The 25772-nt window shown below is 40.7% G+C and overlaps 1 protein-coding gene across 4 annotated transcripts in view; it reads right to left on the minus strand.

The window, feature by feature from the left end:
* Positions 1–3467: 3467 nt before the first annotated feature.
* The window catches only part of LOC106572530 (diacylglycerol kinase beta), a 50207-nt gene continuing 27902 nt past the window's right edge, over positions 3468–25772 (minus strand). For 2 of the 4 annotated variants that reach the window (XM_045696247.1, XM_045696249.1), the window contains 9 exons: positions 23873–23958; positions 22815–22904; positions 20705–20865; positions 20427–20491; positions 20209–20299; positions 9677–9866; positions 9266–9383; positions 7734–7794; positions 3468–4143 (listed from right to left, as the gene is read on the minus strand). In XM_045696247.1, the coding sequence (XP_045552203.1) occupies positions 4066–4143; positions 7734–7794; positions 9266–9383; positions 9677–9866; positions 20209–20299; positions 20427–20491; positions 20705–20865; positions 22815–22904; positions 23873–23958 (940 nt within the window). In that variant the 3' untranslated portion in view covers positions 3468–4065. The remainder of the gene's footprint in view (positions 4144–7733; positions 7795–9265; positions 9384–9676; positions 9867–20208; positions 20300–20426; positions 20492–20704; positions 20866–22814; positions 22905–23872; positions 23959–25772) is intronic. The other 2 variants (XM_014146773.2, XM_014146772.2) reach the window with 1 other exon arrangement.

Here is a 25772-nt window from a genome sequence, read left to right on the forward strand (position 1 = left end):
AGTTGCTGGATATTGGCTGGAACTGGAACACGCTGTGGTTCACATCGATCCAGAGCATCCTAAACATTTTTTTTATTTTTATTTCACCTTTATTTAACCAGGTAGGCCAGTTGAGAACAAGTTCTCATTTACAACTGCGACCTGGCCATGATAAATCAAAGCAATGCAACACAAACAACACAGAGTTACACATGGGATAAACAAACGTACAGTCAATAACACACATACAGCATGTGCAAATGTAGTAAGATTAGGTAGGTAAGGCAATAAATAGCCCATAGTGGCGAAATAATTACAATTTAGCATTAACACTGGAATGATAGATGTGCAGAAGATGATGTGCAAGTAGAGATACTGGGGTGCAAAAGAGCAAGAGGATAAATAACAATAAGGGAATGAGGTAGTTGGGTGTGCTATTTACAGATGGGCTGTGTACAGGTCCAATGATTGGTAAGCTTCTCTGACAGCTGATGCTTAAAGTTAGTGAGGGAGATATGTCTCCAGCTTCAGTGATTTTTGCAATTCGTTCCAGTCATTGGCAGCAGAGAACTGGAAGGAAAGGCAGCCAAAAGAGGAGTTGGCTTTGGGGATGACCAGTGAAATATACCTGCTGGAGTGCGTGCTACAGGTGGGTCTTGTTATGGTGACCAGTGAGCTGAGATAAGGGGGGCTTTACCTAGCAAAGACTTATAGATGACCTGGAGCCAGTGGGTTTGGCGACGAATATGAAGCGAGGGCCAGCCAACGAGAGCATACAGGTAGAAGTGGTGGGTAGTATATGGGGCTTTGGTGACAAAACGAATGGCACTATGATAGACTACATCCAATTTGCTGAGTAGTGTTGGAGGCTATTTTGTTAATGACATCGCCTAAGTCAAGGATCGGTAGGATAGCCAGTTTTACGAGGGTATGTTTAACAGCATAAGTGAAGGAGGCTTTGTTGCGAAATAGGAAGCTGATTCTAGATTTAATTTTGGATTGGAGATGCTTAATGTGAGTCTGGAAGGAGAGTTTACAGTCTAACCAGACACCTAGGTATTTGTAGTTGTCCACATATTCTAAGTCAGAACCGTCCAGAGTAGTGATGCTAGGCGGGTGGGTGTGGGCAGCGATCGGTTGAAGAGCATGCATTTAGTTTTTCTTGCATTTAAGAGCAGTTAGAGCGTCTGCTAAATGACTAAAATGTGAAAATGCTTAACGCCTGGGAAGAAAACACTTCAATTTGCTCAACTTGCTATTAATTCAACTTTACCCCAAGGCAAATATTTTGACTATTAGCCCACCCACAAAGCTACAAGGATGCACTTTCATGCTAGGTTAAGGACCTCATGTTGAAGCTTATAGAGACCCCAACTGATGTATAGAACAATCTTATAAGTATCTACTTTGGTTTAGATACACTCATCATGAAACCTCTAACACACTTTTTTTGGACTTAACTTGCTTACCACTTTTTCTGTGTGGTTTCTTCCTTAGACTCCATGAAATTATGACCTTTTCCTAAATATTTGGTCAAATTATGAATTTTGTGTATGGTTTGCTTGAATTAAGAGTGACTCAATTTAACCCTTTGGCTCAATTTACCCCACTCTCTCCTTGGCCTAACTAATAAAGAAACATATCAAATAGTTACCTATTCATTATATAATAACCACACCACATTGCACAATGTCAAATCGGTTTATTGAAATATCTATAGCATAATTTCCAATATTTTCAACATTCTCAGTATTTAAGTGAAATGATATGGCTAAATATTCAATTAGAGATACCGAATAACAGAAAACTGAGACCTTACATTGAGAGGAGGAAGTAAACAATTTGTTTTTTCGATTCCAAATGGTCATTCAATATATTAAAACTACTGAATTAAACTACTGCTATTAAAACAATTAAATTACGTTTGGCCACAGGACATAGGAGCAAAGAGTTTCCTGCTGACAAGAGTGCATAATAATTTCATATAAATCTGCACTCATGTGGGTATATTACCATAAGCATTATGCACTGAGCTTTTAAATATTTCATAACTTAATAAATCCTAGACTTTCAATGACCAAATTTGATACAGTACCAGTCAAAAGTTTGGACAAACCTACTCATTTCAGGGTTTTCTTTATATTCTACATTATAGAATAATAGTGAAGACATCAAAACTATGAAATAACACACATGGAATCATGTAGTAACACAAAAGTGTTAAACAAATCAAAATATATTTTATATTTGAGATTCTTCAACGTAGCCAACCTTTGCCTTGATGACAGCTTTTCACACTCTAGGCATTCTCTCAACTAGCTTCATGAGGTAGTCACCTGGAATGCATTTCAATTAACAGGTGTGCCTTGTTAAGTTAATTTGTGGAATTTCTTTCCTTCTTAATATGTTTGAGCCAAATCAGTTGTGTTGTGACAAGGTAGGGGTGGTATACATAAGATAGCCCTATTTGGTAAAAGACCAAGTCCATATTATGACAAGACCAGCTCAAATAAGCAAAGAGAAACGACAGTCCATCATTACTTTAAGACATGAAGGTCAGTCAAAAAGGAACATTTCAAGAACTTTGAAAGTTTCTTCAAGTGCAGTCGCAAAAAAACATAAAATGCTATAATGAAACGGTCTCAATTGAGGACCGTCACAGGAAAGGAAGACCCAGAGTTACCTCTGCTGCAGAGGATAAGTTCATTTGAGTTACCAGCCTCAGAAATCGGCAATTAACTGCACCTCAGATTGCCCCTCACAGAGTTCAAGTTCAAGACACATCAACATCAACTGTTCAGAGGAGACTGTGTGAATCAGTTCTTCCTGGTCAAATTGCTGCAAATAAACCACTGCTAAAGGACACCAATAAGAAGAAGAGACTTGCTTGGGCCAAGAAACATTAGACCGGTGGATATTTGTCCTTTGGTCTGATGAGTCCAAATTCGCGATCTTTGGTTCCAACTGCCATGTCTTTGTGAGACGCAGAGTAGATGAACGGATGTGTGGTTCCCACCGTAAAGCATGGAGGTGGTGTGATGGTGCTTTGCTGGTGACACTGTTTGTGATTTATTTAGAATTCAAGGCACACTTAACCAGCATGGCTACCACATCATTCTGCAGCGATACACCATCCCATCTGGTTTACGCTTAGTGTGACTATCATTTGTTTTTCAACAGGACACCTCCAGGCTGTGTAAGGGCTATTTGACAAGAAGAAGAGTGCTGCATCAGATGACCTGGCCTCCACAATCACCCAACCTCAACGCAATTGAGATGGTTTGGGATGAGTTGGACCGCAGAGTGAAGGAAAAGCAGCCAACAAGTGCTCAGCATATGTGGGAACTCCTTCAAGACTGTTGGAAAAGCCTTCCAGGTGACTACCTCATGAAGCTGGTTGAGAGAATTCAAAGCTGTCATCAAGGCAAAGGTTGGCTACTTTGAAGAATCTAAAATATATTTTGATTTGTTTAACACTTTTTTGGGGTTACTACATGATTCCATGTGTTATTTCATAGTTTTGATGTCTTCACTATTATTCTACAATGTAGAAAATAGTAAAAATAAAGAAAAACCCTTTAATGAGTAGGCGTGTCCAAACTTTTGACTGGTACTGTATACATTTAAATTATCCTACAAAAACGCAATAACAATTAAGGAAAATGCAGTTAAAATAATCTTATTGAATAAACATTTAACTCCAACTTTTCAAGCGGATACCAATATCTTAGACTGTGCAACCCAGCAGTCTTTGTCCCCTTGATAACGCATAAGGTGAATTTGGCAAAAAATGTGGTCAAAGGCACATAAAACCCACTAAAAGCTCTTAACTTGTTGTCCAGAGTCATATATAAGGCTATCATATAGCTGTAGTTGGCAATGTTTTCATAATATCGTCTTGTATTGAGGCAGAACAAACAAAATAATATGTGTTGAACTTTCTTAAAATGTTGGTCAACCTATTTCTCTAAAATATGCATATACCAACTGGTTTCACAAACCAAGTTGCTTCTGTCATTTCACAATGTAAAATAATAAGCAAGTGCATATAGGCCATGTTACTGCGTGTAGCCAGGGAGCAGGCTACTACTTTGAGCTGAAGAAGCTGGAGCGGCTCTGGGGACCCGTCAGCATATTGGCCTGGTTCTTGTGTGTGATGTGAATCTGAAGGGGGAATATGAGTGAAAGGTTGTGTTACTCAAATGACCATGTTATTACCATGTCTACGTACTTGTTACCAACATATTACCATGTTATATTAACATGTTATTAAATCAAAGCAAATGTATTTGTCACATACACATGGTTAGCAGATGTTAATGCAAGTGTAGCGAAATGCTTGTGCTTCTAGTTCCGACCATGCAGTAATATCTAACAAGTAATATAACCTAACAATTCCACAACAACTACCTTATACACACACACACACACACACACAAGTGTAAAGGAATGAATACGAATATGTACATAAAAATATATAAATGAGTGATAGCCGAACGGCATAGGCAAGATGCAGTAGATGGTAAGAGTACCGTATATACATATGAGATGAGTAATGTAGGGTATGAGAACATTATATATAGTGGCATTGTTTAAAGTGGCTAGTGATACATTTAATTACATCAAGATGGCAAATGCAGTAGATGGTATAGCGTACAATATATACATATGAGATGAGTAATGTAGGGTATGTAAACATTATATAAAGTGGCTAGTGATAAATTGATTACATCAATTTTTCCATTATTAAAGTGGCTGGAGTTGAGTCAGTATGTTGGCAGTAGCCACTCAATGTTAGTGATGGCTGTTTAACAGTCTGATGGCCTTGAGATAGAAGCTGTTTTTCAGTCTCTCGGTCCCCACTTTGATGCACCTGTACTGACATTGCCTTCTGGATAATAGCGGGGTGAACAGGCAGTGGCTCGGGTGGTTGTTGTCCTTGATGATCTTTTTGGCCTTCCTGTGACATCGGGTGGTGTAGGTGTCCTGGAGGGCAGGTAGTTTGACCCCGGTGATGCGTTGTGCAGACCTCACTACCCTCTGGAGAGCCTTCCGGTTATGGGCGGAGCAGCTGCCGTACCAGGTGGTGATACAGCCCGACAGTATGCTCTCGATTTTGCAGAGTTTGTGAGTGTTTTTGGTGACAAGACGAATTTCTTCAGCCTCCTGAGGTTGAAGAGGCGCTGCTGCGCCTTCTTCACCACGCTGTGTGTGTGGGTGGACCATTTCAGTTTGTCCGTGATGTGTACGCCGAGGAACTTAAAACTCTCCACCCTCTCCACTACTGTCCCGTCAATGTAGATAAGGGGCTGCTCCCTCTGCTGTTTCCTGAAGTCCACGATCATCTCCTTTGTTTTGTTGACATTGAGTGTGAGGTTATTTTCCTGACACCACACTCCGAGGGCCCTCACCTCCTCCCTGTAGGCCGTCTTGTCGTTGTTGGTTATCAAGCCTACCACTGTACTGTCGTCTGCAAACTCGATGATTGAGTTGGAGGTGTGTATCGCCACGCAGTCGTGGGTGAACAGGGAGTACAGGAGAGGGCTGAGAACGCACCCTTGTGGGGACCCAGTGTTGAGGATCAGTGGGGTGGAGATGTTGTTACCTACCCTCACCACCTGGGGGCGGTCCGTCAGGAAGTCCAGGACCCAGTTGCACAGGGCGGGGTCGAGACCCAGTGTCTCGAGCTTAATGACGAGTTTGGAGGGTACTATGGTGTTAAACGCTGAGCTGTAATCGATGAACAGCATTCTTAAATAGGTATTCCTCTTGTCCAGATGGGTTAGGGCAGTGTGATGGCGATTGCGTTGTCTGTGGACCTATTGGGGCGGTAAGCAAATTGGAGTAGGTCTAGGGTGTCAGGTAGGGTGGAGGTGATATGGTCCTTGACTAGTCTCTAAAAGCACTTCATGATGACGGAAGTGAGTGCTACAGGGCGGTAGTCATTTAGCTCAGTTACCTTAGTTTTCTTGGGAACAGGAACAATGGTGGCCCTCTTGAAGCATGTGGGGACAGCAGACTGGGATAAGGATTGATTGAATATGTCTGTAAACATACCAGCCAGCTGGTCTGCGCATGCTCTTAGGACGAGGCCGGGGATGCCGTCTGGGCCTGCAGTCTTGCGAGGGTTAACACGTTTAAATGTTTTACTCACGTTGGCTACAGTGAAGGATAGCCCGCAGGTTTTGGTAGCGGGCCGTGTCAGTGGCACTGTATTGTCCTCAAAGTGAGCAAAAAAGTTGTTTAGTCTGTCTGGGAGCAAGGCATCGTGATCCGCGACGGGGATGGTTTTTCTTTTGTAGTCTGTGATTGACTGTAGACCCTGCCACATACCTCATGTCTGAGCTGTTGAATTGCGACTCCACTTTGTCTCTGTACTGACGCTTGTTTGATTACCTTGGAGGGAATAGCTACACTGTTTGTATTCGGTCATGTTTCCGGTCACCTTGACCTGATCAAAAGCAGTGGTTCACACGTTCAGTTTTGCGCAAATGCTGCCATCAATCCACGGTTTCTGGTTGGGAAATGTTTTAATAGACGCTGTGGGTACAACATCACCGATGCACTTGTTAATAAACTCTCACACCGAATCATCGTATTCATCAATGTTGTTGTTAGCCGCAATGCGGAACATATCCCAGTCCACGTGATCGAAGCAATCTTGAAGCGTGGAATCCGATTGGTCGGACCAGCGTTGAACAGACCTGAGCGCGGGTGCTTCCTCTTTTAGTTTCTGTCTATAGGCTGGGAGCAACAAAATGGAGTCGTGGTCAGCTTTTCCGAAGGGAGGGCGGGGGAGGGCCTTATATGCGTCGCGGAAGTTAGAATAACAGTGGTCTAGGGTTTTGCCAGCCCTGGTAGCACAATCGATATGCTGATAGAATTTGGGGAGCCTTGTTTTCAGATTAGCCTTGTTAAAATCCCCGGCTACAATAAATGCAGCCTCAGGATATGTGGTTTCCAGTTTACATAGAGTCCAATGAAGTTATTTCAGGGCCGTCGATGTGTCTGTTTGGGGGGGAATATACACGACTGTGATTATGATCGAAGAGAATTCTCTTGGTAAATAATGCGGTCGGCATTTCATTGTGAGGAATTCTAAATCAGGTGAACAAAAGGACTTGAGTTCCTGTATGTTGTTATGATCACACCACGTCTCGTTAATCATAAGGCATACACCCCCGCCCTTCTTCTTACCAGAGAGATGCTTGTTTCTGTCGGCGCGATGCGTGAAGAAACCAGGTGGCTGTACCGACTCTGATAGCGTGTCTCGAGTGAGCCATGTTTCCGTGAAACAAAGAACGTTACAGTCTCGGATGTCTCTCTGGAATGCTACCCTTGCTCGGATTTCGTCTACCTTGTTGTCAAGAGACTGGACATTGGCGAGTAGTATGCTCGGGAGCGGTGCGGATGTGCCCGTCTACGGAGCCTGACCAGAAGACCGCTCAGTCTGCGCCTTCTACGGCGCCGTTGTTTTGGGTCGCCGGCTGGGATCCGATCCATTGTCCTGGGTGGTAGGCCAAACAGAGGATCCGCTTCGGGAAAGTCGTATTCCTGGTCGTAATGTTGGTGAGTTGACGTTGCTCTTATATCCAATAGTTCCTCCCGACTGTATGTAACAAAAACCTAAGATTACCTGGGGTAACAATGTAAGAAATAGCAACAAGCTCCATGGTCTCTAGCAATAGAACTTGCTTTAAAAACTCTTAAAACAATCTGTTACCCTGAACTCAATCTGGGTTCCTAGCACTCACCGTACAGGGTGGCTGCATCCAGGGCTCTCCGTCTATCTGCATCGGTAAAGGTTTCTTAGTCCTGAGAGATGGACAGAAACATAAGGGAGATAATTCTGTGTTCACAACATCTCGGAATTTTGTAAATACCAGAATACAACTGGGAAAAATACACTTTAACGCCCCTCCAACTGGTAATTACTAGTGGGAAACTCATCTATCATCCCCAAGCTCCGAGTTTCCCACTTGCACCTCTGACGTCATTTGTCAACAAAAAAAGACAGCAAGCATGGTGGCATCTTCAGCAGTTGTACAAATTATTGATACTAAATTGATTCTGTTTATCTTCCTTCTGATTTTAAAAAGTGAAAGCAGCTCTGGATATAGGGCAGGTAGCCTAGTGGTGGCAGGTAGCCTAGTGGTTAGAGTGTTGGGCCAGTAACTGAAAGGTTGCTGGATCGAATCCCAGAGCTAATAAGGTAGAAATCTGTCGTTCTGCCCCTGAACAAGGCAGTTAACCTACTGTTCCCTGGTAGGCTGTCTGACTTGCCTAGTTAAATAAAGGTTAAATAAAAAATAAAAATAAATATATACGCACACAAGTTTGGGGTCACTTAGAAATGTCCTTGTTTTTGAAAGAAAAACAATTTTTTGTCGATTTAAAATAACATCAAATTGATGAGAAATACAGTGTAGACATTGTTAATGTTGTAAATTACTATTGTAGCTGGAAACGGCTGATTTCTTTTAATGGAATATCTAAATAGGCGAGTTCTGTACAGAGGTCAATTATCAGCAACCATCATTCCTGTGTTCCAATGGCACGTTGTGTTAGCTAATCCAAGTTTATCATTTTAAAAGGCTAATTGATCATTAGAAAACCCTTTTGCAATTATGTTAGCACAGCTGAAAACTGCGGTTCTAATTAAAGAAGCAATAAAACTGGCCTTCTTTAGACAAGTTGAGTATCTGGAGAATCAGTGTTTGTGGGTTCAATTACAGGCTCAAAATGTCCAGAAACAAAGAACTTTCTTCTTATGTAGATATTCCATAAAAAAACTGCCGTTTCCAGCTACAATAGTTATTTACAACATTAACAATGTCTACACTGTATTTCTGATCAATTTGATGTTATTTTAATTTCTAAGTGACCCCAAACTGTTGAACAGTAGATGTGTGTGTGTGTGTGTGTGTATATATATATACATACATACATACATACATACATACATACATACATACATACATACATACATACATACACACACACACACATCTACCTTTTATGGGCAAAAAATAGCAAAATAATCAAAACTTTCTCATGACCTACACATTTGATGGAATTTCTCAGTTCAAAACGTGAATACACCCATCTTGTATTTAAGACTTTACAATGGGTAATTACCACCTTCCCAGTTGGTCATGAAGGCAGCATTAGTAGTGAGGATGGAATCATTTTTTATAAAGGTGCAAGGTGTAAAAATAATCATCCCACATCATACTGTGATATCTCAGCTAGTCTGTACATGTCTCAACATGTCGCAAACACTCACCTGATTGTAATTTGTGAGGTTTTTGCTAGTCTTATAGCACTCTTAAGTCCAGTATATATCTGCCCCATCTCCATGGCCCCTTCTAGACCAACCACTTCCAAACGCCGGTCACTGAGGTCTGTCATGGAAGATGGAAACACTGAACATGCAATTCACACAGAGGCAGTACAGTTTTTAGTCTGAGACTAAGCTGTTCAAACCTACTTCACAACCCATCCAGGGTCAAGTGCATCTTCCAATAAAAATACCAACAGTCCTCATTTAACAGCTGTGACATGAGAACAGACCTCTTGAAATGGATATCTAAAACATCTCACATGATATTCTAATAATATTCAATACCAGACATGGGCACAACTTAACATTTTGAAACCTTGAGCCCTTGGATCAAGCCAAGGGATTTCACTGTACCTTGTCCACTGACTTTCAGGATTTCAGGGTCGACAATAACCTCAGGCATTTCCTGAGGATTCATCAAGCACTTGGATTCACTCTTCTTGGCTTCTCCCCACAGGTTGGATCCACCGTGCATGCTGGGAATGTTGAGGACTGCTATCCCCTCCATAGAAAGGCCACTCAGGTCCAAAGGGGTGCCGCAGCACTGAGGGACGTACAACATCAGGCAGACAGTGCAACTTAATGAGATGCCATAATGAGCTAAACATACCACATAACTATCAGGTCAGCTGTGTTAACAATCCTCATGTAATAAAATAATATATGCTTGCTTGCTGACTATCGACGCGCTAGCGGAGTGGAACTCACCTTTCATGGAGAAGCATTATTTTCCATTGATAGGTTTGGATTTCTGAACTTTAAATGTTATTCATCATTAGTTGTAATAGATACCTGAGGGGTGCCATAGGCGAGGGGCTACACCAGAGGTTAATGGCTATCTGTAAGAGGAAAGTATATAGTGGGTGCAATTAAGCCTGGAATGTGCTGAGTGTAGGGAATGCGATCACATGCGCAAGGCATTGATAAGTGGAGACAGCCATGGATTAGTGATGAAGGGGGTCGAGGTCAGGTCAGATCCCTTTAAGGGAGAAAGAAAAGTTTATGGCCCGTATCACTTAGTTTCCTGCCAACCAATAAAGATACAATGTTTGTTCAGATGTGTAGGAGACTCAGCATAGGAGAAAGGTTTAAATATCAGTACAAAAAAAAAAAAATGTATGAATTGTATGCATTCACTACTGTAAGTCGCTCTGGAAAAGAGCGTCTGCTAAATGACTAAAATGTAAAATGTAAAAATCAGTGCTTGTATGAATATGTCCTCGTCTAATGCAGCTGTATTGATCCTCTAGGAAGAATAAAATTGGTTTGAGCTTTCATATTGTCCGTTGAGTTTTTACTCTGAAAATTAGAACCTAACAGTTGGCGTCACAAAAGGGATTCACCAAGATTTGCAGTTGAACTAGAGATTTCCGAATCAGAGAAACAGGAGCCGGCACCAGAAATAAGGTAGGCACAGTTCCTACACCTGTTATCACTAATTCTGACATCTTGGGGAGATTAGAATCGTAGGCTGAACAATTATAGGATACGGACCTAGAAAACCTGAGTTTATTCAGTAGGTCCATTGTGTAATGACCGGTCGTAAATATCTGGTGTAGGTTAGGTTCTATTAGGATAGGTCCCGAGTGGAGGTTTTCCTCTGCGAGATCCAGGTAAAAATAAGGTGTAGGGTAGGTTCCATAAGGATAGGTCCCGAGTAGAGGTTTTCCTCTGCGAGATCCAGGTAAAAATAAGGTGTAGGGTAGGTTCCATTAGGATAGGTCCCGAGTGGAGGTTTTCCTCTGCGAGATCCAGGTAAAAATAAGGTGTAGGGTAGGTTCCATAAGGATAGGTCCCGAGTGGAGGTTTTCCTCTGCGAGATCCAGGTAAAAATAAGGTGTAGGGTAGGTTCCATAAGGATAGGTCCCGAGTGGAGGTTTTCCGCTGTGAGATCCATGAGTGACAATACAGTGTAGGGTAGGTTCCATATATGATAGGTCCCTAGTGGGGATATTCCCCTGTGAGATCTGTAAAAGGGATGAAAGTCCCAGCTGCAGTGACAGTGAGGCAGTAGAGTGTATGTGGATAATGATAAGAAGGTTGCCTATAAATTCTGAAGGTAAGCCACATGCATGGTTAAAAGAAAAGCAATAAGATATTCAAACACAGTTTGAGTTACGTGATTTAGCAGTAGCAATAAGGAGAGAGGTTGGTTTATGCCCTATGGGGAGGGGGAACCATGAAAGATTACGTGGAAATAGGAAGACAAGTCTGAATAGATTTGGTAATGTGTGTTATCAACAGTGATATTTGAGGCACAACACTGGAATAAGACATTAGGTAATCCGTATTCTCCAGTAATACATTTGCAGACGCTATAGTATAGGTTCTAATACAAGGTATTAAGTGCTGTGACCAATTAATAGCCACAAATACCATAACTATTATCCGGGGAAGTGGGTAGCTCTACCTTGGAAAATCATTAATAGAAGGTGTGTATTATAGACAGGAGTGAATAAATCTAAACACCCTGCACACTGTCAAGGGAGGTTTCGGAATAACTATTGATATGGCAACAGATGGCCCTGATTTTCCCGGTAAAGCGGAGCTAGAGGATTTTTAATAAAGTCATGGAGGCTGAAAGAAGCACACAAGCATTCTACCAATTCAGCTCGAATATGGGAACAATTGACCAAACTGGATAAGATTGGTCAGCATTTCCTGGCTGACGGACAATTCCAATCTGATAAATTCAGGGAGGCAATTATGACTTGGCACAATGACAAAACCATAATTAAAGCTCAATATACCAGCGTTTTGATGTCAGCATTATCTCAACAAAAAATATCAACCGATAAACCCGGAATTAGTAGATGTACTCAGCTACAGAAAGACTGGGTACGGGAGTACATTGATAGAATTTCTACTTTGGCTTTGATATCAGGTTTGAAACCTGTGATCAAAACGGCAATTGCGGGGGTTGTGGATGAAATAGAGCAAGATGCTTTGAGAGTGGAATATAACTCCGCTCACTTCGCAGACGTGCGAGGGGTTAATACGGCCACAGGGAAAGTCACTAACTATAGTTTCAATGGCCAAGGTAAGAAAGAAACATAGCGGAAAAACATCAAAGCGTGGGAGAAAGAGTTCTGTTTTAGGTGTGGGGCTGTTGGTCATTGGAAAAAGGAGTGTAAAGTGGGAATGGAGCCTGCTGCAATCGGAGGAAATGCTGCCATGCAAGCGTTTGCATCTTTTTTAAAAGAGCAACAATAAATCCTCCGGAAAGTAGCAGGGCAGGAACTTTCACATAGCGGTGTATGACATCGGTACGATCGATAGTGGTTCATAGAGATTACAGTTCTATGTGAAGGAAGACATATGAGATCACGTCTTACACAACTTTTAATAGATGCCAGGGAACAAATATCGCTGATTCCTTATGATGAGAAATTGGATACATTTGCCACAAGAAAAAGTATTTTGGGTTGAAGAATCTAGGTGAAATGCCAGGGGGATGGATTCTAAAGAGGAAACAAATTAAAATGATCTGGCCAAACACTCAGAAAATCTTGGGAGCTTTTTATCTTATGAGACATTCAAATCAAATCAAATTAATTTATATAGCCCTTCGTACATCAGCTGATCTCTCAAAGTGCTGTACAGAAACCCAGCCTAAAACCCCAAACAGCAAGCAATGCATGTGAAAGAAGCACGGTGGCTAGGAAAGACTCCCTAGGAAAAACTCCCTAGAAAGGCCAAAAACCTAGGAAGAAACCTAGAGAGGGACCAGGCTATGAGGGGTGGCCAGTCCTCTTCTGGCTGTGCAGGGTGGATATTATAACAGAACATGGTCAAGATGTTAAAATGTGGTTTTATTATGAAATAGATTTACATTTTATGTCGTCTTGTTCTGAAATAGATTTCTAGAATGGACGAACGGGTGGAGGGGTCACGAGGAATTAGTATAGGGGTTACCAAACCTAAAATTAACTTTTACATTTTTTTTGTTCATGAACATTGTGGTGTGGTGGTTATGGAAAATCATGGGGAAAAGAGACCTCTGAATCATCGTTGGACTCAGTGGTGAGATAAAGTCGCTGTGTCTAAGGGTAGTACATGCTAAATAAAAGATACATAAACGTTGGGGTGGATTAAAACAAATGTTTAATGATTGGAGTAAGATAGAGGATTTACCACTATCATGTTTGATTTATAATTAATTGTTTTGGATTGCTGATTAAGATGTAGCATAGTGAATACTAAGGAAATTTACACTTTCTTTTCCAAAAGAGGGTGTTTCATTATCTCTCGTTGGAATGTTCCCGGAGACTGTGGTCTTGGGGAGAGCAGTTAGGGATATTCGGCAGTTTTAAGTATAAAAGTATCTGGAGTAGGCCATAAACGGAGTTCCCAGATAAGTAAGGCCTGTTATTTAGTGGGGTCTTTTCAATTTGGTTTTAAATTTGGTATGCAGAATGAAAGAAAGGTTAAAAATGTTTTTAAATGTTTTCGGAAGGACAGGGAAAGAAAAGGGAGAGGAAATGTTTAATGGTGTCAAATGCCCTGTATCTTGACTTTCTGGTGAGGCCTGATCAATCTCACTAGAAATTATCGAAACGGGTGGGATTTAATTATAAAATGAATGAGAAACACCAGTCTCTATTCTATTTTACCATTACTTTATGGGATACCATTATTTCCTTATGGAGTTGTCAAGAGTTTATTTAACATGTTGTTTTTGAATCACGATGTGAATCATGTGTTCGAAGGGAAAATGACTAGTTCCCTGGGCCCTGGTCCTTGGGTAAATATACACATTTACTTTGTTCAGTCTGCATATAGAAGAAAAAATATATGTTAATGATGGTTGACAGTTACTCCAAATGGATTGTGATATGTGTATTGCTGATTTAATTTGTGTCTTTGTTTCGATACAAATTTCACCAGATTGGGTCTACTGGAGTGTTGAGATTCCCAGATGGATTAGGGTGCTAACTCCCTGATCTGGTAACTCTTCTGAGAGGTCGCCGGTAAAATAAGGGAGTATAAACCAAGTTTGAAAATGGTTTTAACAGTATGTTGTTATGCTCTTTGACATTTGTCGTAGAGATAATGTTATTAAGAAGTTGGGAATGTAATATTTTGTCATAGTCAATTCTTGTTTGGATTTCCTGAAACAAAACTGTTGTTCTAATCTGTCCTCTCTATAGGTTATCATGGAAGGTGACGTCAGATGGTGTCTTAATGCATGTAGGAATAATTTGACCACAAACAGTGTATGTGAACCCCAAAATCCTTCCTAACCGGCTGAAGAAAGAGCAACAAAGGCGTTCAATGCGACAGTGACTTTATAAACTCCAATCTGAGTCCGAGCCAAACCTGGGTACAGACGGCAGGAGTGCTGAGACCGTGCATGTGGAGTGAGAACATACACATTTCTCTCATGCTCCTGGGGTGCTGGTGGGGGAAATGGACCAGAAAGAATGGTGGTAGCGGCTCAGATGAGAGATTCATGTATGTGGGAAAAACGGATGTATCTATTTGGATATTAAAATTGGGACATTATCAAGGGCCATCAAATGTGACAGGCAAGAGTTACATGTGCCGTTGGGAAGATGAACTGTCCCGCTACCTGAAGAAGACATGCTAGAATGATAAGTGCCGGGAAAAGGGGCAAAACACAACTCTCAACATCAACAGTGAAGAGGCGACTCCGGGATGCTGGCCTTCTAGGCAGAGTTGCAAAGAAAAAGCCATATCTCAGACTGGCCAATAAAAATAAAAGATTAAGATGGGCAAAAGAACACAGACACTGGACAGAGAAGTATTTTTCTTTGCAACTTGGAGCATCCCGGAGTCGCCTCTTCACCGTTGACGTTGAGATTGGTGTTATGCGGTACTATTTAATGAAGCTGCCAGTTGAGGACTTGTGAGGAGTCTGTTTCTCAAACTAGACACTCTAAAGTACTTGTCCTCTTGCTCAGTTGTACACCGGGGCCTCCCACTCATCTTTCTATTCTGGTTAGAGCCTGTTTGCGTTGTTCTGTGAAGGGAGTAGAACACGGCGTTGTACGAGATCTTCAGTTTCTTGGCTATTTCGCACATGGAATAGCCTTCATTTCTCAGAACAAGAATAGACTGACGAGTTTCAGAAGAAAGTTATTTGTTTCTGGTCATTTTGAGCCTGAAATCGATCCCACAAATGATGATGCTCCAGATACTCAACTAGTCTAAAGAAGGCCAGTTTTATTGCTTCTTTAATCAGAACAGTTTTCAGCTGTGCTAACATAATTGCAAAAGGGTTTTCTAATGATCAATTAGCCTTTTAAAATTATAAACTTGGATTAGCTAACACAGCATGCCATTGGAACACTGGAGTGATAGTTGCTTCTAATGTTCCTCTTTACGCCTATGTAGATATTCCATTTAAAATAAATCTGCCGTTTCCAGCTACAATAGTCATTTACTACATTAACAATGTCTACACTGTATTTCTGACCAATTTGATGTTATTTTAAATGGACAAAAGCAGCTTCTTTCAAAAACAAGGACATTTCTAAGTGACCCCAAACTTTTGAAAGGTTGTGTGTGTATATATATATATATATATATATATATATATATATATATATACACACACACACACACATATATATATACACATATACATATACACACACACACATATATATATACACATATATATACATACACACATATATATATATACACACATATACATATACACACACACACATATATATATACACATATATATACATACACACATATATATATATACACATATACATACATACACATATATACATATATATATACATACACATACATATATACATATATATACATACACACATACATACATACATACATACATACAGTGGGGCAAAAAAGTATTTAGTCAGCCACCAATTGTGCAAGTTCTCCCACTTAAAAAGATGAGAGAGGCCTGTAATTTTCATCATAGGTACACGTCAACTATGACAGACAAAATGAGAAAAGAAAATCCAGAAAATCACATTGTAGGATTTTTAATGAATTTATTTGCAAATTATGGTGGAAAGTAAGTATTTGGTCGCCTACAAACAAGCAAGATTTGGCTCTCACAGACCTGTAACTTATTTTTTAAGAGGCTCCTCTGTCCTCCACTCGTTACCTGTATTAATGGCACCTGTTTGAACTTGTTATCAGTATAAAAGACACCTGTCCACAACCTCAAACAGCCACCCTCCAAACTCCACTATGGCCAAGACCAAAGAGCTGTCAAAGGACACCAGAAACAAAATTGTAGACCTGCACCAGGCTGGGAAGACTGAATCTGCAATAGGTAAGCAGCTTGGTTTGAAGAAATCAACTGTGGGAGCAATTATTAGGAAATGGAAGACATACAAGACCACTGATAATCTCCCTCGATCTGAGGCTCCACGTAAGATCTCACCCCGTGGGGTCAAAATGATCACAAGAACGGTGAGCAAAAATCCCAGAACCACACGGGGGGACCTAGTGAATGACCTGCAGAGAGCTGGGACCAAAGTAACAAAGCCTACCATCAGTAACACACTACGCCGCCAGGGACTCAAATCCTGCAGTGCCAGATGTGTCCCCCTGCTTAAGCCAGTACATGTCTAGGCCCGTCTGAAGTTTGCTAGAGAGCATTTGGATGATCCAGAAGAGGATTGGGAGAATGTCATATGGTCAGATTAAACAAAAATATAACTTTGTGTTTGGAGGACAAAGAATGCTGAGTTGCATCCAAAGAACACCATACCTACTGTGAAGCATGGGGGTGGAAACATCATGCTTTGGGGCTGTTTTTCTGCAAAGGGACCAGGACGACTGATCCGTGTAAAGGAAAGAATGAATGGGGCCATGTATCGTGAGATTTTGAGTGAAAACCTCCTTCCATCAACAAGGGCATTGAAGATGAAACGTGGCTGGGTCTTTCAGCATGACAATGATCCCAATCACACGGCCCGGGCAACGAAGGAGTGGCTTCGTAAGAAGCATTTCAAGGTCCTGGAGTGGCCTAGCCAGTCTCCAGATCTCAACCCCATAGAAAATCTTTGGAGGGAGTTGAAAGTCCGTGTTGCCCAGCGACAGCCCCAAAACATCACTGCTCTAGAGGAGATCTGCATGGAGGAATGGGCCAAAATACCAGCAACAGTGTGTGAAAACCTTGTGAAGACTTACAGAAAACGTTTGACCTGTGTCATTGCCAACAAAGGGTATTTAACCTCTATGGGCTAGGTGGGACGCTAGCGTGCCACCCGTGGTGCACTCCATCAACAGCAGGTGCATTTCAAGAGCGGCAAATTTGAATCCAAATAAATGTCAAAATTCAAATTTTTCAAACATACAACTATTTTACACCCTTTGAAAGATAAACATCTCCTTAATCTAACCACGTTTTACGATTTCAAAAAGGTTTTACGGCGAAAGCATAAATTTAGAGTATGTTAGGACAGTACATTTACAAGAGTTGTGTGTAATGTTTTGTCAATTCAAAGACAGGGTCACCAAAACCATAAAACCAGCTAAAATGATGCACTAACCTTTTACAATCTCCATCAGATGACACTCCTAGGACATTATGTTAGACAATGCATGCATTTTTAGTTCTATCAAGTTCATATTTATATCCAAAAACAGCGTTTTACTATGGCATTGATGTTGAGGAAATCGTTTCCCTCCAATAACCGGCAGTCAAGTCAGCGTCACAAATTAAATAATTAAAATTAGAAAACATTGGTAAAATCTTATATTGTCATTTAAAGAATTATAGATTTACATCTCTTGAACGCAATCAACTTGCCAGATTTAAAAATAACCTTACTGGGAAATCACACTTTGCAATAATCTGAGCACTGCGCCCAGAAAAATACGCGTTGCGATACAGACTAGACGTCATGTTGGGGAGATCTAAAATCGAAAATACTATGTAAATAATCCATTACCTTTGATTCTCTTCATCAGATGTCACTTCCAGGTATCACAGGTCCATAACGAATGTAGTTTTGTTCAAAAAAGCTCATCATTTATGTCCAAAAATCTCCGTCTTGTTAGCACATGATCTAAGCCAGCCGGACTTCTCGTCATGAACGAGGGGAAAAAATATATTTACGTTCGTTCAAACATGTCAAACGTTGTATAGTATAAATCATTAGGGCCTTTTTTAACCAGAACATGAATAATATTCAAGGTGGACGAATGCATACTCTTTTATAACGTATTGGAACGAGGGTACCCAACATGAACTCGCGCGCCAGGTGTCTAATGGGACATCATCGTTCCATGGCTCTTGTTCGGTCAGATCTCCCTCCAGAAGACTCAAAACACTTTGTAAAGGCTGGTGACATCTAGTGGAAGCAATAGGAAGTGCCAAAATATTCCTCAGCCCCTGTGTTTTTCAATGGGATAGGTTTAAAGTCAATACAACACATCAGGTATCCACTTCCTGTCAGAAAATGTCTCAGGGTTTTGCCTGCCAAATGAGTTCTGTTATACTCACAGACACCATTCAAACAGTTTTAGAAAATTTAGGGTGTTTTCTATCCATATGTAATAAGTATATGCATATTCTAGTTACTGGGTAGGAGTGGTAACCAGATTAAATCGGGTATGTTTTTTTATCCAGCCGTGTCAATACTGCCCCCTAGCCCTAACAGGATAACAAAGTATTGAGATAAACTTTTGTTATTGACCAAATACTTATTTTCCACCATAATTTGCAAATAAATTCATAAAAAATCCTACAATGTGATTTTCTGGATTTTTTTTCTTCTTATTTTGTCTGTCATAGTTGAAGTGTACCAATGATGAAAATTACAGGCCTGTCTCATCTTTTTAAGTGGGAGAACTTCCACAATTGGTGGCTGACTAAATACTTTTTTGCCCCACTGTATATATATATACACATATATATATATATATATAACATATACACACACACACACACACACACCATTAGGGGAGCCTGTAATAATCCATTTGTTTAGAGATACAAATTATAATCTGTTTTTAATAAAGCAGTACAAATTTTAGGTAAGTGCGTTGGAGGCAACTGGCAACCCCTCCAATAGGGCAACTTGAAAAAAAGTGCAAACTGTAGCCACTTATTTCCCTAAGCATGACCATCATTAAAATAGCACATTTTTACCACTGTTTGCTTTTTTGTGTCAGCAATTGGACATTATTCTTAGGGGGAGCTAGTTACACCACGTTACCCTATCAAGATATAATTTAGTTGTGTGATGACACTTTTTATTGCCGTTTTGAATTGTATTTATTAGACATTTTTGATTTTTTATATGGACATTTCGTAAGAACACTTGGAAATATTATTTAGGCCTATGGATCTTTGTTTATTGTCATATGTAGACCTATAGATTTTTCCTCTTTCACGCATTTCTGGAACTTTGTGCACAAAGGCACAGAGCTGGTAGCCAATCTCCAGATGCTATTTCAGGTTTGATGTGGTGTTTGTTTCTAGACAAAGACATTAATGCTTGCTGCCTGTGCATAGTTTGCATTTGACAAAAATGTTGTTCTCTTTCTCTTTGATTAACACAAAAAAAGGGAGTATTTCCACAAGGAAAAGGTTAAGCAGGGGACACAACACAGCTGCCATCTTTCTTTGATTTTCAGTTTCACGATAGCCTAGGAAACGAGCCTAGCTACAGATGAATTCCAGGAAACAAGGCTTAAAAAATACACAACACGCTGAGAGATTCTGAAAGTAATGGAAAAAATAATAATATAAAACAATTTTGAAGACAGTAACTTGTTATGTTACTCTGTTACTCATAAAAGTAACAGTACTGTAATGTGTTACTTTTACTCGCAACACTGGTTGGGTATATGTTTTTTTATAAAGTTACTATATGTTTCTATGTGTTGATGCAAAGCTGTGTGTTTGCTATCCTCACCTCAATTGTAAGACATTCATTCAGTTTCTTGCATGAAGCAGAGATGGTCTCAGAGGTGGCAAACTCAAAATACCACAACTTGTTCTTCATTCTAGAATATTGAACAACATTCTTGCATTAACGTAGGGTTGTTTACACCATGCACAAGGTGATTACACCTAAAAGGCTAGTCCCCTCTGAATAACCAGACTCCAGCCTGGTTATTCAAGTTTTCTTACCTGCTATTAAATTTCTGGGGGTGTTTCTCTCTCAGCGTATGAAACCGGTGGGCAATAGAGGCATCCTGTCAACACAGAACAAGTTATAAAAAAGTTGACAAAGCAATCTGGTGTGTGCCATAAGTAAGTAGCCTGGACACATCAGTTTTTGCTGTCCTGCCAACTCCTATGGTCATTGCCATGTTGGCATGACAATAACCATAGGAGTTGGCAAGACAGCACAAACCGATCTGGGACCATGATAGAAGTTAGGTCCTAACTACTTTCCATTCACTCACCACTCCGATGGAGAAGTAGTTGTTGATGATCTCATAAGGCACAGGGTCACCCATCTCCTGGGGGTCCTCTAGGATCACCTCTACATTCCAGCGGTCCATCAGCACCGGGGTGCTGCCCTCAATCTCCTTCAGGATCCGACACAGATCCGTCCCATCATAACCTATTGGGGAGAGTGGCTCAACTATATTCAGCATCACTCCGTCAAGGGAAATATAGTATTCTTTCTCACAAAGATATCTACATATATTTCAGGATGTTCTGTATCCTTGGAAATAATCAGAATTCATATTAACATGATAGTTTAGAAAATATACTTGTAAAAAAAAAAATTGGTCTCTTTGCACAACTTACCCCAGGTTTGGGATAAGCTGAGCCGCGGGACTGTAAGTTAAGCCACCTACAAATTTCTGTACTGAATGAAATATTACCACTAAATGTTTAAAATCATGTCCATCTTTATTTCCCAAACACAATTGCTTTTTTGTCTTTTAATAATTTTAAGCATCTTTTAACAGACCTAAAAAACATGCCTAACAAACACTTTGTACTTTTTAAAAACACTTTTAACACAGGCCAAGCCCTACTGTTACCTCATTTCCAGCGATAATGCGTTGCATTACGCTTGGGAAGAAAACACTTCAATTTGCTCAACTTTAACAAACATTGACTATATTAGCCCACACAGCTACAGTTAAAGTCAGAAGTTAACATACACCTTAGCCAAATACATTTAAACTCAGTTTTTCACAATTCCTGACATTTAATCCTAGTAAAAATTCCATCTTAGGTCAGTTAGGATCACCACTTTATTTTAAGAATGTGAAATGTCAGAATAATAGTAGAGAGAATGATTTATTGATTCATCACATTCCCAGTGTGTCACGCCCTGACCTGAGAGAGCCTTTTTTATTGACTCTATTTAGGTTTGGTCAGGGTGTGATTTGGGTGGGCATTCTATGTCCTTTTTTCTATGCTTTGTATTTCTTTGTTTTGGCCTGGTATGGCTCTCAATCAGGGACAGCTGTACATCGTTGTCGCTGATTGGGAGTCATACTTAGGCAGCTAAGCTTAGGCAGTTTTCCTTTGGTTTGTGGGTAGGTATTTTCTGTTTTGTACATTTTGTGACCTGACAGAACTGGTGGCTGTCGTTCATTTTCTTGTTTGAAGTGTTTCTTATTATTAAATCATTAATATGAACACTCACCACGCTGCGCTTTGTTTATACTTGCGTACTATTGTTTGTACAGATGAACGTCGTACCTTCAGGCATTTGGAAATTGCTCAAAGATGAACCAGACTTGTGGAGGTCTACACATTGTTTTCTGAGGTCTTGGCTGATTTATTTAGAATTTTCCCATGATGTCAAGCAAAGAGGCACTGAGTTTGAAGGTAGGCCTTGAAATACATCCACGGGTACACCTCCAATTGACTCAAATTATGTCAATTATCCTATCAGATGCTTCTAAAGCCATGACATAATTTTCTGGAATTTTCCAAGCTGTTTAAAGGCACAGTCAACTTAGTGTATGTAAACTTCTGACCCACTGGAATTGTGATAATGAATTATAAGTGAAATAATCCGTCTGTAAACAATTGTTGGAAAATATTACTTGTGTCATGCACAAAGTAGATGTCCTAACCGACTTGCCAAAACTATAGTTTGTTAACAAGAAATTTGTGGAGTGGTTGAAAAACTAGTTTTAATGACTCCAACCTAAATGTATGTAAACTTCCGACTTCAATCTTACAAGGATGCATTTTCATGCTAGGTTTAGGACCTCATATTGAAGTTTATGTAGACCCACACTGATGTGTAGAACAATCTTAAAATAATCTCCTTAGGTTTAGATACGAGCATCATGAAACCTCTTACAGTAAATGTAAAACATTTTTTTTTATATCCAACTTGCTTACCACTTTTTCCATGTGATTTCTTCCTTCACAATGATGACCTCTTCCTAAATGTTTAGTTAAATTATACATTTTGTGTATGGATTCCTGTAAACAAGGGTGGCTCAACTTACCCCTTTGGCTAAATTTACCCCGTGATACAGGAAATATGATACGTGAACACAACAGAATGAAAAATGACAAAAGAACCCTTCTCACCTCCTCCCCATCTAAGACAACGTGCAAGGTCATTTCCTGTGCCCAGGGGTAACACAGCCACAGGTGGCCGCACTTGAAGATTGGCTTTTTCTGATTGCACCAGAAGGGGAGAAGGAGAGATAGTCAGCATTACTCATGTCTAGGTTACTACATGGAATCCATTTCTGTAACATGTTTGGTAAGAAAATTTATAGTTTTTACTCATACACTAAAATTGACTTGCCTATTGGCATGTACACTCAGTGGCCAGTTTATGGTACACCCATCTAGTCCTGGGTCGGATCCCCCTTTGCCTCATAAACAGCCTGAATTCTTCGGGGCATGAACATTTTCCCCACACGGTTACACTACTGCCAACAGTCTGTACCGTTGACACCAGGCAGAATGGGACCTTGGACTTGTGCTGCTTACACCAAATCCTGACTGCCATCAGCATGACGAAACAGGAATCGGATTCGTTGGAACAGGCAATGTTTTTCCACTCCTCAAATGTCCAGTGTTGGTGATCGCGTGCCCACCGGAGCCACTTCTTGTTTTTAGCAGTTAGGATTGGAACCTGGTGTGGTCGTCTGCTACAATAACCCATCTGTGACAAGGACCGACGAGTTGTGCATTCCGAGATGCTGTTGTGACCCACATGTTAGCTTGCACGACTCTTACCGTTCTCCTTTGACCTCTCATCAATGAGCTGTTTTCTTCCACAGGACTGCCGCTGACTGGATGTTTTTGGTTCGTCGCTCCATTTTCGGCAAACCCTAGACACTGTTGTGCGTGAAAAGCCCAGGAGGGTGGCCGTTTCTGAGATACTAGAACCGGCACGCCTGGCATCAACAATCATACCACGTTCAGTCACTTGGGTCACTCGTTTTGCCCATTCTAATGTTCAATCGAACAGTAACTGTATGCCTCGAGGCCTGTCTGCCTGCTTTATTTTGCAAGCCACGGCCACGTGACTCACTGTAGGAGCGAACCATTTTCCTGAATGGGGTGGTGTACCTAATAAACTGTCCACTGAGTGTATAGTACATGGTCTACCAATATTGTGTACTGGACCCCACCTATGGCATCAAGTATCCAGCCCACAGTGCCATCCCCTCCGCAAACCAAGATCCTGTAATCCTTCAGATTTCTGAAGAAGCACAGCCTGAAACACATTTTGTATTATGTTGGGGGTGCAGTACAAGATCTAACAGTGATATTCACTGACGGTTATGACATCTCAGAGAGAAATAGGCCGTTCAAGTTTACTTGAAATATGAGTGTACAAAGTGGTCAGTCAGTGTTAAAAAAAAAGGCGTTATATATATTTTTTATTTCTAAACATCATTTTTAAACCAGAAGAGAGATTTTCCTATCAGATATAAAAATGCTGAACAGTCTTCCAAACATGGAGATCAACATCACGGTTGTGATAAGTTTATAACAAAAAGGCTAAACATAAAAAGATTAGTGAAGAGGGGATCTGAAAAACCATGATCAGGCAATGGGAAATATCACTAACTCCTGGGGAAAGTATTTATTTTTAGGCCAATATCGGTATACATTTTACAACTGCGACCTTGTGATAGACTCCATCCAGTTTGCTAAGTAGAGTGTTGGACGCTATTTTGTAAATGACATCGCCGAAGTCAAGGATCGGTAGGATAGTCAGTTTTACGAGGGTATGTTTGGCATCATGAATGAAGGAGGCTTTTTTTGGCGAAATAGGAAGCCGATTTAATATTGGTTGGAGATGCTTAATATGAGCAACAGTCAAGGCCATGTCAGTCAAGGCCATGCCTTGATTTTTAGGAGACTGACATAGTTTCACTTCTGTTGGGAAGTAGGAGGGAGACCAGCATTTCTCATCTCTACAGTTGTGGCTATTCTCTCCTGGACACATCATCATATTCTGACTGTGTTCAACCTGCCGCTGCATCATGTCATTAACAGTCAAGGCCATGTCACTGACTGCACTGAGCAAGCTGGAGCTGTTGGGCAGCCCTTGGCACATTGACTGTAGTGTTGTCAGCTTCCCATAAGGTGGGAGTGGATGATACTTTGTTTTCTTTGTGAGGTGGGTTTCTGATAGGGGTCATTCTCCAAAATGAGGGCCACTGTTGCACTAATGCCAGGGCCCAACTGTGGTGAAACTGATGCAGCGTCAGGTAGTGTCAGTGGGACTGGAGTCACAGCATCAGGAGTAACTGCAGACCCTCCAAGAGATGGAGGAGATGAAGTGATACAATTAATGCAATGCAAAATCCCATATCTAATGTAATAAAACTAAAGTCATGTTTAACACAACTCGCCCTCAGATTTCACAACAGGGATTGATGTTTCTGTCACAAAGGGGCATTCCTCTTGCCTGACAACTCATCCTGAATTGAATTCTGCTGCTCTATCGTTACATACGTTCAATCTAAAACTGCCATCCTAGAAGTCCTTTGACTTCAAAATGAGGGGCATTGTACAAAACATATTCATCAGCGATTGAATCGTAAAATTTAACCAGAGTATCAAAGTTGATAATGCAATCATGTAGGCCTGCTCTGGTCTAACCCATCGTTTTTTCGGACCAATCAGAACGGTCAGAATGTGTTTGCATTCTAGAAATCGTCGGAGGGAGGCAAATCCAGACTCATCATGGAGAAGAAACGTCAGTTGGCTGTAGTGGTGTGGATGGGTAGCCAGGCAAGCATTCCTCTTCTGTCTTCACAATGATTGGCTGTTGCTGCTCAGCCTCAATCTGTGGAGGAGGTATCTGATCTTTCGAAAGGTCTACAACTGCATGTCCTACAGCAGTATAGTGCAGTACAGCATTGTCCGCCAATCCTCCTTTATTCTTTCTAGCTCCGAGTCTGTCTGGCCATCTATGCTTCACCTCGCTTACATAGCCGTGGGAAATAGGGGTGCTGAGAGTGCTGCAGCACCCCATGATAAATTGAAATAAAATAAATATCTAATATATATTTTAAA

The sequence above is a fragment of the Salmo salar genome, chromosome ssa15, assembly GCF_905237065.1.
Source record: "Salmo salar chromosome ssa15, Ssal_v3.1, whole genome shotgun sequence".
NCBI lineage: Eukaryota > Metazoa > Chordata > Actinopteri > Salmoniformes > Salmonidae > Salmo > Salmo salar.